Source organism: Bos javanicus, chromosome 8 (assembly GCF_032452875.1).
Source record: "Bos javanicus breed banteng chromosome 8, ARS-OSU_banteng_1.0, whole genome shotgun sequence".
In the NCBI taxonomy this organism is placed as follows: domain Eukaryota; kingdom Metazoa; phylum Chordata; class Mammalia; order Artiodactyla; family Bovidae; genus Bos; species Bos javanicus.
This window is the reverse complement of record NC_083875.1, coordinates 29,927,398-29,940,897: the sequence shown is the minus strand read 5'-3', so window position 1 is coordinate 29,940,897 and position 13,500 is coordinate 29,927,398. Positions and strand designations below refer to the sequence as shown.

The 13,500-nt window shown below is 41.1% G+C and overlaps 1 protein-coding gene across 3 annotated transcripts in view; it reads right to left on the bottom strand.

Annotated features, from left to right (window-relative positions):
- The window catches only part of FREM1 (FRAS1 related extracellular matrix 1), a 177,789-nt gene that overhangs the window by 38,863 nt on the left and 125,426 nt on the right, over nucleotides 1-13,500 (bottom strand). The window contains exons 24-25 of one of the 3 annotated variants that reach the window (XM_061425258.1): nucleotides 11,417-11,681; nucleotides 3,247-3,661 (exon numbers count right to left, since the gene is read on the bottom strand). In XM_061425258.1, the coding sequence (XP_061281242.1) occupies nucleotides 3,247-3,661; nucleotides 11,417-11,681 (680 nt within the window). Of the gene's footprint in view, nucleotides 1-3,246; nucleotides 3,712-11,416; nucleotides 11,682-13,500 lie in introns of those variants that run through there. The other 2 variants (XM_061425262.1, XM_061425260.1) reach the window with 2 other exon arrangements.

The following is a 13,500-nucleotide window of genomic DNA, read 5'->3' as shown; positions in this document are numbered from 1 at the left end:
AGGTCATACCTAAATCAAACGATCTAGTGGTTTTCCCTGCTGCTGCTACTGCTGCTAAGTCGCTTCAGTCGTGTCCGACTCTGTGCGACCCTATAGACGGCAGCCCACCAGGCTCTCCCGTCCCTGGGATTCTCCAGGCAAGAACACTGGAGTGGGTTGCCATTTCTTTCTCCAATGCATGAAAATGAAAAGTGAAAATGAAGTCGCTCAGTCGTGTTCAACTCCCAGCAACCCCATGGACTGTAGCCCACCAGGCTCCTCCATCCATGGGATTTTCCAGGCAAGAGTACTGGAGTGAGGTGCCATTGCCTTCTCCAGTGGTTTTCCCTACTTTCTTCAATTTAAGTCTGAATTTGGCAATAAGGAGTTCATGATCTGAGCCACAGTCAGCTCCCAGTCTTGTTTTTACTGACTCTATAGAGTTTCTCCATCTTTGGCTGCAAAGAATATAATCAATCTGATTTTGGTATTGACCATTTGGCCTAATTCATCACTCAGTGGTGGCCAATGTCATATTTTCTTGCCAGAAAGAGCTCTTAAAAGCAAGAGACTGAGGAGGTCACCTCTTCTGCATTACAGATGGTAATGACTACATTACAGTCAGTTCCTGAGTTATTTTACTTCTCAGCTCAGAGACATCAGGAAGTTCAGGGAAATTATGGGAGAAAGTTTGAGGCTTTCCTTCTGAGGTTTTTTTATTTGTTTTGTTTACACAAAAGGCAAGAAAAACCTTGTACTTTGATGAAAAACTTTTGCAACATGTATTCAATAATTCCCTATCAGTTAAGTCTACAACTTCAAGAGATAAGGCTCTTGCAATAACCACACTCTATAAGATACTTTTGCTGTTGGGAGACACTTGATTGAAGTTCTGGTACTCTCTTCAAACTCTAACCCCTTTTCCCTCCCTGTTCTGGAGTGTAGATGGGAACTCTTACACTGGCATTCAGAATTGACAATTCCTACATATTTGTAACCAAATAGAAGTGAAGTGAAGAGAAGTCGCTCAGTCGTGTCTGAATCTTTGCAACCCCATGGACTGTAGCCCACCAGGCTCCTCCATCCATGGGATTTTCCAGGCAAGAGTATTCGAGTGGGTTGCTGTTTCCTTCTCCAGATAGACCAGAACATTATTCCAGGTTGGGTAGTACTATGACATTTCTCTACATAGCACGGGGTTGGGGGTAGTCAGGAGTCAAGAAAAATATGAACTGACTGAAAAGTGGGAGAGAACTAACAACAATTAAAACGTAATAAAAAAAGAAATTAACTTTACTACGCACAAGGTATTTCTTACATACTCTACCAACAATATCAACACCTTCTCTCTTCTCCCAGTGTATCATAATCTCATTCCACTTTCTAGACTTCCTTTTAGTCAAAGATTCATCTTGTATCCACTCCGTGTTATCATAACTCCCCACTTTCATCCTCAGATCTCACTTTACATAAAGACTGTGATGGTTAATTCTACATGCCAATTTAGCCAGGATGTTTGGTCAAGCTAGATGTTCCTGTGAAGGCATTTGTTTTTAGATTGATGAGTATTTCAAAGAATAGACTTTGAGTAAAGCAGATTACCCTCCATAATGTGGGTGGGCCTCATCCAATCATTTAAAGGCCTTAAAAAAAAAAAAAAAAGACTGAAGTCTCTTGAAGAGGAAGGAATTCTGCCTCCAAACTGCCTTTGGACTCAAGACTGTAACATCAACTCCTTCTGTAATCTTCAGGCTGCTGGCCTGCCTCGTAGATTTTGGAATGTGTCAGACCCCACAATTGCATGAGCCAATTCCTAAACAGAAATCAGTCTTTCTCTCTTCCTCTCTCCTTTATCATTTATATGTGTATAAATTATATAATCCTATTGATTGTTTCTCTGGAGATCCCTGACTAAGACAGAGATGAAAGAGCAAGGGAAAATTATTATTATTTTACATAATCAGAATGTATTCTGCATTAAGACAGATTTACATCTTTTATGTTATTGGTGGAAGTATTTAGAAAATGGTGAACTGTATCCAAGGAGAGTGGATTCAAGGCTTTGAGAGCCAGAATATACTTGATGTGTTTTGACTAAAAAAAGAAAAACACGTTATGCCCTCCAAGAATCATCTTAACAGTCAACATAACTGTGACAGCACAGTACCACAGAAAGGACACAGCATGGGGATCAGGAAGACTGGAGCTCTTTATGTGCGTTTGGCCAAATTGTTTAATTTTTGAACTTATGAACATCTATAAAATGGAGACAATAAAACTCAGTTCATTGGATTTTTATGAATATTAAATGAGATTTATATACAGTGGGTCTGACCTACAGTTAACACTTTAAAATTGTAGATTCTATAATTATTTTTCTCATCAATACATGGGTAATACTGATGTAGCTTCATAAGTTTTCGGGTGTTTAATTGAAAACCATTAAAATTATAGTTAACCATTAAAATGCTCTTGGACTGCAAGGAGATCAAACCACTCAATCCTAAAGGAAATCAACCCTGACTATTCAGTGGAAAGACAGATGCTGAAGCTGAAGTTCTATACTTTGGCAGCCTGATGTGAAGAACCAACTCGGTGGAAAAGACCCTAATGCAGCGAAAGACTGAGGGCAAGAGGAGAAGGGGACGGCAGAGGATGAGATGGTTAGATAACATCACTGACTCAATGGACATGAATTTGAGCAAACTTCGGGAGATAGTGGAGGACAGAAGAGCCTGGCATGCTGCAGTCCATGGGGTCACAAAAAGTCGGACAAGATTTAGCAACTGAACGACAACAACGCCAGTAGATAACATAGGCCAATAAGCATCATTATAAAAGTATAGTTAGATATTATAAAAGCAATTATAAGAGACTGAATACCTAATATACTTCAGGCAACATGCTAGTACCTTAGATACCTTATCTTGTGTAAGTCTTACCACAATGCTGTAAGGCATGTTTTTTTGTAGAATCAGAAGAGTCAAAAAAACTCTTTTTAGTTCACACAGCTTTGAAAACACTGAAAGCAGAAATTCCAACCTAGGTGTCTGTCTCCAAATGTATTTTGGTCCTTTGTTTATTACCACTGACTCCAAAGGTCAATCATTATCTTGCACACAGGCAGCACATCTGTTTTGTGTTCATATTAACATGCTTGGTGCTTTGCTTAGTGCCTGGCATGCTGTAGGAAGGAAAGGAAACAGTTCTCCCGGAAGTCGTGTTCTCCTTATCTCTGGCCATGAAATGCGTATTTGTTATACTTGCCTGGATGGTGAATGATACAGGTTCTTGCCACACTCTCCCATCCACAAGAAAGCCATGGTTCGTCCCATCCGTGGCCACAAAAGTGAAGTGGTCGGTCCAAGAATCCCCTCCCAAGTGCCGATAGGCCACATGCCCACTGTCCACGTCCAGCTGAGTGAAATTGTGTGGGATCAGCGCCATCCCCCGCAGGTAGAGCTGGCCATGCCGTGGGAGCTGGGCCAGAAGAAAGGTGAGCTTCTCGGCTGGAGTGTCAGGGTCAGTCAACTGCAGGAGGTCAGGGGAGAGCAGGCCCGTGGCCCCTTCAAACAGTCTCAACCCCTTGTTCCTGGTCACCACGGGTAAGGCTGTGTCCACAGTCTCCAGTGTGATCTCAAAAACCCCAGGCTTGGTCTGAAGTCCATTGCTGACGATGAATCTGGCAAAGAGAGGCAAGGCAGCCTTCAACATGGATTCTTGTGTCACCATCTATTGGAATGAAATGATAACAATACACACCTTTACTGAAGGACATATTGTGTTGGGATGTGAAGGAAAGCTCAAGAGCGGATCTTTCAGGAGGACACCATTCTGTCCATTAAACCAGTCACTAGACAATGCGTACATGGACCATTCTAACCCCCCAAGTATTGCTCAGCAGCATGGATGGTAGATTCCCGGGATGGGGCAGGTTAACTGTGCCAATGATATTTCTCAGGCTTGTCAATACTTAGTGTCATTTCTTGCCCCAAATAGGAATTTCATAGCCCAGACTCTTTTGCAGTTGTATTTTCTTTGTGAGATTTTAATAGGCTCAGTTCTTAAGGCTGATCATTGGAAGCCCATCCAATAAAGTACTGAGTAGGCTGAATTTGGCTAATTCACTCAATTCACATATTTTTTTGTTTGTTTCCTCATTTGCCCATGACAAGATATGGGGGAGTTGTGTTGGACAAAGATTATTGCCCTGCTTTAAAGAAAAGAAAATTAGAGTGGAAAGATTCAGAAACATGGCAGATCATAAGGCAGGTCGGAGACAGAACTGGGACCAACACCCAGGTCCTCTGACTCCACACCTTCTTTCTTGCCATTTTAGTGACTGCTGGTTTAACAATCCACTAAGAAAGAGTCATGGTGCCTAAGTATCACTGCAGACCTAGAAGAGAAAACTGAAATGACACAAATCCAAGCTGAGCAAGATGTTTCTTACACTTGAAGCTCTGTGACACCACGGCATGCTTCTGATTACATTGATCACTAAATCACATTCCACCCACACCGACAATCTCAAAATTAAACTAACCAAAATCACCCTTAGAACATTTCAATGTGTAATTTCTATACAAAGGACAATTGAGACTATGATGAAATTAAGCCAACAAAATCTGCTATTGAAACTCCAAAAAGTTAGGAAATCACTAATCTCAAATGGAATTGACACATTCACCACTGGCCAAAGAAACGCACTTCAAAACAATCATGGAATTGTGTCTATTTGTTTTTTTCCCACGTACCAGTTCTGAAACAGTCATGGGGGATAGAAACACTCTTATGTTCCACAGATGTAAAAATCTCCTAAAACACTGTAGTGTGTATAACACTGAATGATAAAAGAATTTTCTTCAGAGGTTCTTTTTTAAAATTAAAGAAGAAGATATGGGGTTTATATTTATTTTATAAATTTGACAAATGTGACTACCAAGTTTTTTATTCTCTACAAAAGATATCTTATTTCTCAGGGATAGAGGTTGATGCTTTGCTGTTGAACATGAAGGAATATGAAACCAGGTTGTGTGAGCGTGATGAGTCTGCCAGCCTGCCTGAGGCAAAGGACTCAGGGACAAGAGCAGCTGGACCAGAAGTTACAGGGAGATGAGTTTGGCAGATACAGATTTTGCTTTGAAGGCTAGGCTAACATTTTTGAGCTTTCTAATTATCAAGCTGGTAAGACTGCCTACTAGGAAAATAGGATGCGATGCATGGAAAAGGAATCCTTGTCCAAAAAGTTAAAACTGCTAAGTGAAATACTCAAAATAAAACACATTTTTGGACATGTCACATACCTTGATTTTTAAAGAACACAACCTGTTTGGTTTCTTTTTCCCCCATAGCTCAAACAAGAATATGGAATCAACTTTAGAAATGTAGATGGAACAAAATCATAGTTTCCTTAAAACAAAACAATATGTTTGGATAAATATATCCTAAGCAAATAGGTAATTTCATTGCTGGATCATGGAGTGTTTGCAAAATCTATTATTTTTTAAGAAGAAAAAAAAATCACACCTGAGAAAAAAATATTTGTGTATGCTCTTCACCTTTTAAGTTATTAGTCACCTTGACAATATCAAAGATCAGGTGATACACATTTTTAGGTACAAAAATCATAGTCTGTTTCTCAGGGGATGCTTTTCATGGAATTATGCCCTTACTCTATTGTTTTCTGGTTAACTCTGTCATGTTTCCTCCCTGGAGTCTATCTGAGCAGAGGTAAAAATTGGAGACTAGGCATCCTCTCAGGGCCTCCATTTTCATGCAACCTCTCCAGAAACACACTTCATGCCTTCAACTTTGCCCTCTTTCACAATATAAAATGGCTATCTATATAAAAACATGCTCTTTGGAGAGTTTTAAATTAGCAATTTATAGTTGAGTACAGACTTAAGCCAGAGAACATGTAGGCATGTCAAATACCGGTGGAGAAGGAAGAAAAAGAAAATAGGAGAGAAGGGGAGGGACAGCCATCAGGAGCAAGGAGGTGAAGCTGCCAGGGGCGCATCAGAGGTGGCCATGTTGAGTATCTGATTCTGACTTTCTCCTCTGGAGACTAAATTCCAAAAATGCCCAACTGGGTGCCCCAAGCTCAGTCTCAAAGTGGCTGCATTATCCACATACATGTGACCTGTCCGAGGCCACTGAAGTTTTCTCATGATCTAGGCAGTCCATCTTAGACTCCTCTCTGCCTCTGACGGGCATCTGACCACAATGAAAATCAGCAGTCTGCCCTCAGTCAGAGGGGAATGAGGGTGAGTGGGTTAGGGACCATTTAAGATAAGAAACATGTTTCCTGAGTCCGGTGTTCCCAGCTGGGACGCTCAGGCAGCTGTCTGCATGGACAGAAAGCTAACAAGCCAGTGGCCAAAAGGATGCAATGTCCCAACATGACTGGATCAAGTACATCTTTCCACATTCACAAGTAACAGTGCAAACTATTCACAAGCAGAGAATATTATCAGAGAGAGTGAGAGACGGGGTGAATTGGCCCTGGTTGGATTCCCAGTCAAAAGAAAAAAAAGCCTAGCAGAACCAGTGCGACAAGGTCAACGCTTTGTGCCTGTAAACGTTGACCAGATGATCTTGCAAATGGCCCACACCATCCCCCTCAGAAGAAACCTTCCAAATAGATTTCCAAGATTTATAACAATAGTGCCATTGCTATTATGGCATCCAGTCAAGCTTAAGAAGCCAGTGGTGTTGAGGTGGCAGGTCCTTCTGTGGGTCCATTTTGTTTAATTCCCTTTATTATGCACCCCCTGAGAGGAAATGCAGCCAAGATGACCACTGTCTCATGAAATTTGGGGAATGACTCTCAGATCTGTGTGGGGTGCCTGCCCGGCCTGATTTCACCATTACCATGGTGCTTTCAAGCTTTCTGCATTTCCTGGCAATAGAGTTGGCTGAAGAATCTGCCATCTGTCATGGCATTTAAAAGATAAAAATGGAATCATAAATAGAGCCAGTTCTTCAGGAAAAAAAAAAAAAAAAGTCCAACCGGCATGTCAAAATGGAGGACATTAGCATGTTCTTTTAGAACCCGGCTGCCAGCAGCTGAAGTCAGCTTGCTAATCACTTGGTGTCAGCTGTCCCAGAATGTGCTGCCAAATCCTTCTTCCAGGCCAGCAGCACCAAACAATACAGGAGAAATTTATGATTCACAAAATATTTTTGCAGAAGGTAAAATCTGACCATTAAACTCCCCCGTTTAATTAATGCTGCCAGAGCTTACATTAAAAAGTGAAGGGAGGAGGGAAGCTCTCTGCCACAGAATTTATCTCTTCTCCCCAGCCAAATTCCTTGCCAGATTTAACAGCAAGCAACATAAATTTAGGTGATTAGATTGGTTGCATATATTTAATTTTTAAAAAGCACCATGATCACACTTTCATTAAAAAAACAGCCTTTCAGCTTTGGTTGAACGCCACCTGACAAACAACACAATGGTTGGGTTAGTGAAATGACAAGATTAAAACAAGGGTCTTCAGCAGATGTGAGGCTCTTCCATTATAAATATGCAAAACTGCTGGCCAAACATCAGAATGACGCACATGGAGAAGGGTCCTTCCCACAAGAAAAGATTCTCCACAAGGTTTTTAGTGCAGTCAGATCTCTCCACAATGAGATCTCAGCCCAAATTTAGCTCTGATAGTCAGCTATGTCAATTTAGGTGACTTCTTGCCTCTTTGAGACTCACTTTTCTCACCCATAAAATGGGAACAAGACATCTCTCTCAAGGTGGTGGTGTAAGGCTTCAGAGTAAAAAGGGTCTAGGACACTGCTTGATGGGGCTTCTCAGGTGGCACTAGTGGTAAAAAACCCACCTGCCAAGGCAGGAGACATAAGAGACAAGGGTTCGATCCCTGAGTTGGGAAGATCCCCTGGAGGAAGTCACGGCAACCCACTCAAGTATTCTTGCCTGGAGAATCCCATGGACAGAGGAGCCTGGCAGGCTACAGTCCACAGGGTCGTACAGAGTCAGACATGACTGAAGCGACTTAGCATGCACGCACACACTGCTTGATCCATTACAGGTGTATCAAGAGTAGCTTTCTTACACATAAATGAAGGGGCTGGATTAAATCAGTGTTTTCCTACCCTTGCTGTTTATTGTCTCGATGAACCTGTTTCCTAATCTTGAGTCATTCAAACACCACCTTCACAATTTTTGCCATTTTCTGGTACTACTTGTACTCTTATTATGCTTTATATCAACTCATTGTTCTTCTTAAATAAATGTACTTGAAAAGAAACCTTTTAACGACTAAAAGACCAAAGTTTTCACTCATAAAAACGAAATCACCATAAACACCACAAAAATAAATACAAGAAACCAACTGTTTTTCATTCACGCTAGATGTTGTTGGCCAATGGCTTGGAGCCTGAGGCCTGTACGCTCTTTGCTAAAAAGGGAAAAACAGTCCATACTGAAGAGCTGTTAAGGACATATGAGCACAGGCCGCCTGAGACTTCCTTCTATAAACAGAAGGATTGAGAGTATTAAAAAGGAGTTTCTCACTCTCGAATCTCTATTACTTAATGTCTCCTTTCTGTACCAGCCGACATCATTTTGCATCTTTGTAGCATTGGTGGTACTAATCACTCATTTTACAAAATTGAGTCACAGAGTTTCTGCTAAATGAAAACCTTGCCCAGAAGCTCTCTATGCAAAACAAACTAAAAGTCAAACCACCAACAAACTAAACAAAGTTATCTTAGTAACTCAAGATGTGAGTTGCAGAACACCATCAATTCAGCCCCTTCATGTGCTGTCTGGGAGAGGACCTCAGAGGCTCCTGTAAACCCTCAGATGCCTCAGAACACACTGGGAACAATGCATTGGACTGGATTGGACATGGCTAGTCCCAGCGGCATCGGAAGCACCTGGAGAGCTTTGAAAATACAGATTCCTAAGCCTGAAACTGGACTTACTAAGGCTGTCTCTCTGCAGTGAGGCCCAAGAATTTAAATTTTGTAAATCTCTCAGGTAACTCTCCTGAGAATCTAGAGACTTAGAAACTCCTGGGATGAATGATTTTATAAACACCCTCAAGTATGATTCTCTATGGATGTGAATTAGAGAGAGATACCGTTTTTTATTCTCAGCTCATCACTACCATCTAATTAAGGCCTAATCATTATTTCTCAACATCTTTATGTGTTCATTCTTTGGCTTCACCAGCAGAATCTCTGGTTTCTCCAATACAGTCATGAATGTCTTCAGCAGACTCTCCCATAGGCATGGATGGAAGCAAATAGGAATGGACAGGAAAAAGAAGTTCCAGAAATGGGTGTCAAATGAAAAACCCTGAATCTGATATACCTGCACTAAGCTAATAAGCATCCACCCTCCATTACTAAGCAGGAAAAAAGGAATCATATTGCTCTTTATAACTTCTTCCTTCCTTCAAGATTAATCTTGGTATTGTAAAGATTGGAGAACAAAAAAAGGGGGCCAAGTCAAGAATATGGTAAACAATAACTATAAGAATAACAAAAACAATAGAAACATTATTAACATTAAAATAAACATTGAAATCTAATATTCATAATAGAAACCAATACTTATCTTGTTCTTCCTATGTGTCGTGTTTTGGGGTTTTTATTGGAATATAGTAGCTTTACAACGTTGTGTTAGTCTCCTCCGTACAACACCATGAATTGGCCACATATATATATACATGTACCTGCTCCCTCTTGAGCCTCCCTCCCACCCCTTCTCCCGTCCGACCTCTCTAGGTTGTCGCAGAGTATCCAGCTGAGCTCCCTGTGCTATACAGCAGCGTCCTGCCAGCTATCTATTTTCTGTACGGTAGTGTATGTCTGACAATGCTACTCTCTCAGTCCGTCCCCCATCCCCTTCCCCACTGTGTCCACAAAATCATTCTCTATGTCTGCTCATCTATTCCTACCCTGCAGATAGGTTCGTCAGTATCATTTTTCTAGATTCCATATTAAGAACATTATACATAAGCTCATTTAAAGCTCTCAACAACTGTGACATAGCTACTATGAGCTTCATTCCTTTTCACAGAAGGGTTTATAGGAGCACAGGAGAAGGAATGACTTGAGGAAAACCAGAGATGTGGGTCATGAAAGACAGAACTGACCCCAGTTTCCTGCTTTCATGACTCTGTACCGTATCCCAAGCCAAGGAGTCAGTGTGAAAAGTAATCCCCACTTCTGATGTTTTAGTTGACACTTAGCAACACTCAAGCACTGAACTGGTATTAAGATAGTGAGCCACCAAATGATCATCTGCTTGTTAAGAACATTTGTCTAAAGAAAAAAAGGAGGTATTAGTCTACACTTCCCTGGATTTTTTTTACCTAACTATACAACTCATCTTTTCAAATCATCATTCCAAATACCAAAAAGGCAAGCAAAATAATCTTTATTGACATTTAAACATTGTTTATCATGGCAGACATACTGAATTAGATAAGATATACGATAGAGGAGAGTGGCATTTGGACACGGGTTATCCGTGTACTTGATAGTTTATGGGAGCCTGTTAAATAACATAGGAGTCTGCTACAGTTGTGTTATTTTATAGCATTCTTTTGAAGGTTGCATTCTGACATGACAAAAATCATAGTGGAGGACAGAAGCCCTGTGTGTATGGAAGATAAATCAACACTCTCAGAGCCTCTTTCTTAATTGGAGAATTCAGGGTTAGATGTGTACCAAGGTCCCCCAAAAGCTGGTCCAGGATTTCTGGGTTCTCAACCCAGCTCTGGGAATCTGTATTTCTATCAAGAACCCCAAGTTCAGCCAGTTTTGATAACTGCTAAAGGATAAACCCTCTAGAGTTTTTCTTGCTTTATGTGACTGGAAACAGATTTCAGTATTTTAAATGAATGTAGACTTTCATTAATGTTGTATCTTTGCCTTTTCAACAGATTGTTATTCCTCCCAGTGATTTATTTGATACAGAATCCTTGAACAGGTGCACAGCCCCCAATTATAACACTGTTTCTATGGGGAAATATGATCCACTTTATGACAACATGATTTATGATATAGTTACCCAAACACATTGTATCAAAAGGCACTGTTTGCTTATGCCAAATGTTTACTAGCAAATTTCTTTTCCTTGGATAGAAAAACAGACTCAAATGAAGAGGTAAATTACTTTGCCACATCTCTCATTACTGGAGATCCTCAGGTCTTCACATGTCTCTTCACTGAACAGCTTGCATGGAGATTTGCTTAGGTGTTTATTTTTAAAAAACAAGCCCTGATTTCTTGCCTGGCTACTACTGTTAATTTAATTATGCACCCTTCTCTCTCATCCATCGAGGCAATGGATGAAGAGCAGATTTATACCCGAGCTGGAAAAGGACATATTTTTCCCTGCCTTTGTCTTTCTAAGCATTCATTCAAAGAAGGTGTTCTGAAAAGTTTCCTCAGGGCTCACCTGAACGTGTCTCTGTGGACAGCTGTCGTGCTCTTATCTACATAGCAGACTGTCTGTCCTGCTATATCCATTTGGCTGAAGCTTGTAATGGGGACCCCAGGATAGCGGACGTACTCAACCTGGCCAAATTGCGGCGGGGAGGTGATGACGTAGAGAAGTTCCTCGGGCTTGTCTGTTCCATCCACAGCAAGGAGAGTGGTGGTCGTCAGGAAACCTCTGTCACCTTTAGACACCACAAGTGGTTTTGCCAGGATGACAATATCACCTGTGTGGCAGAAGAGATGGTGGTCAAAATTTGAAAAATAAAACATCCATAGTGAAGCTAAAAAGCAAAGGCCAAACTGCAGAAATCAAAATCTCAATTCTAGGATAAGTAAGAATAGAGACAGAGATGTAGAGAAGGGATGTGTTGACATGAGGGGCAGCGGAGAGAGAGATGAACTGGGAGATTAGGTTTGACATACAAACATTCATAGGCAGGTGTGCTCAGGTGCTCAGCAGTGTCTGACTTTGTGCAACACTATGGACTGTAGCCTGCCAGGCTCCACTGTCTATGGGATTCTCCAGGCAAGAATACTGGAGTGGGTTGCCATTTCCTCCTTCAGGGGTCTTCCCAACCCAAGGACTGAACCTGCATCTCCTGTGTCTCCTGCACTGGCAGGTGGATTCTTTACCACTGAGCTACCTGGAAAGCCCATACACTACCATGTGTAAAACATAGCTAGTGGGGAAGCTGTTGAATGGCACAGGGAACTTAGCTCGGTGCTCTGTGGTGACCTAGATGGGTGGGATGGAGGGGTTGTTGCTGGGAAGGAGGTCCAAGAGGGACAGGATATATGTACACATGTACACATAGAGGGGGTTCACACTGTTGTACAGCAGAAACTAACACAACATTGTAAAGCAATTATACTCTAATAAAAAAATACTTAAGAAGTGACAAAAAAAAAACAAAAACCTAATATGATATAGTAAGGTTTCTATGACTGGGACTAATCAAAGAATTTGGCCAAAGACATGAGCAGATATCACAGAGAAGGGGCAAGACATAAGGCCAATAAAGATGCAAGATATGCTCATTCTCATGAATAGTCAGGGAACTACAGATCAAGATCACAATAAATTGCCATCTCATATCACTCTGATAGGGCAAGATGTGGACAGCTGAAGACGGCAAGTGTTGAAGAGGATGTAGAATCTTGCATACAGTTCTAGTTAGAGCGTAAACTGGTACACAGCCTAGAATTATTCTGTAAAGAGTTGGATACTCACATATGCCTAGACCCAGTGATGCCACTCCAGTGGTGTGCTGGAGAGAAACATGTGCACTTGTACCCAGGAGGTCTGTGCTAGAAAGGTCACAGCAGCTCTGTTTGGAACTGAAAACACTGGAGACAACCCAGATGCCTTTTCAGAAGGTGAATGGATAAACAAGCTGTGGCCTATTCACACAGCTGAATTTTGCAAAGTAGCAAAATGAATGCACTACAGCTACACGCAGTCACACAGATGTAGCTTATTAACATGTATCAGTTGAGTGAGCAAGTCCCAGAGAACTACAAACCAAAGTAATAAACTGAACGCAAAATTCAGGATGGTGGTTTTCTCTGGAGGACGGAACGGGTAGATAGGTAGATTCTGATACTGTTAATATTCCAGTTCTTGTATGTATGGTGGCTGCACAGGTGCTGTTATGTGTATTTAAAAGACTGTATGAGTGAGTGTCTGAATGAGCAAAGAAGTTGATCACACACAAAGGATACAGAGCTTCATAAACTAAAGGTTATATCAAATTTTGTTCACCTGAGGTTCATAAAAAAATTATCATAATTAAAATACCCTTGAGTTTCAACTTTGTGCTAAGTAAGGGAGAAAGACTCTTAAAACTTTACACCAACACTGTGATTAGCCATTGCCATGCGTCTAGGCTATAAATGAGGAAACTAAGGTGTACAAATGTTACCAACTTGGAAATGATTATACAATGAGGAAAGATAGAGCTAGAATTTATACCCAAGCCATCTGACCCAAGAGCACACACTCAAACATTTCACTATTTTTGTTTACTCTCTTTAATACTGGAA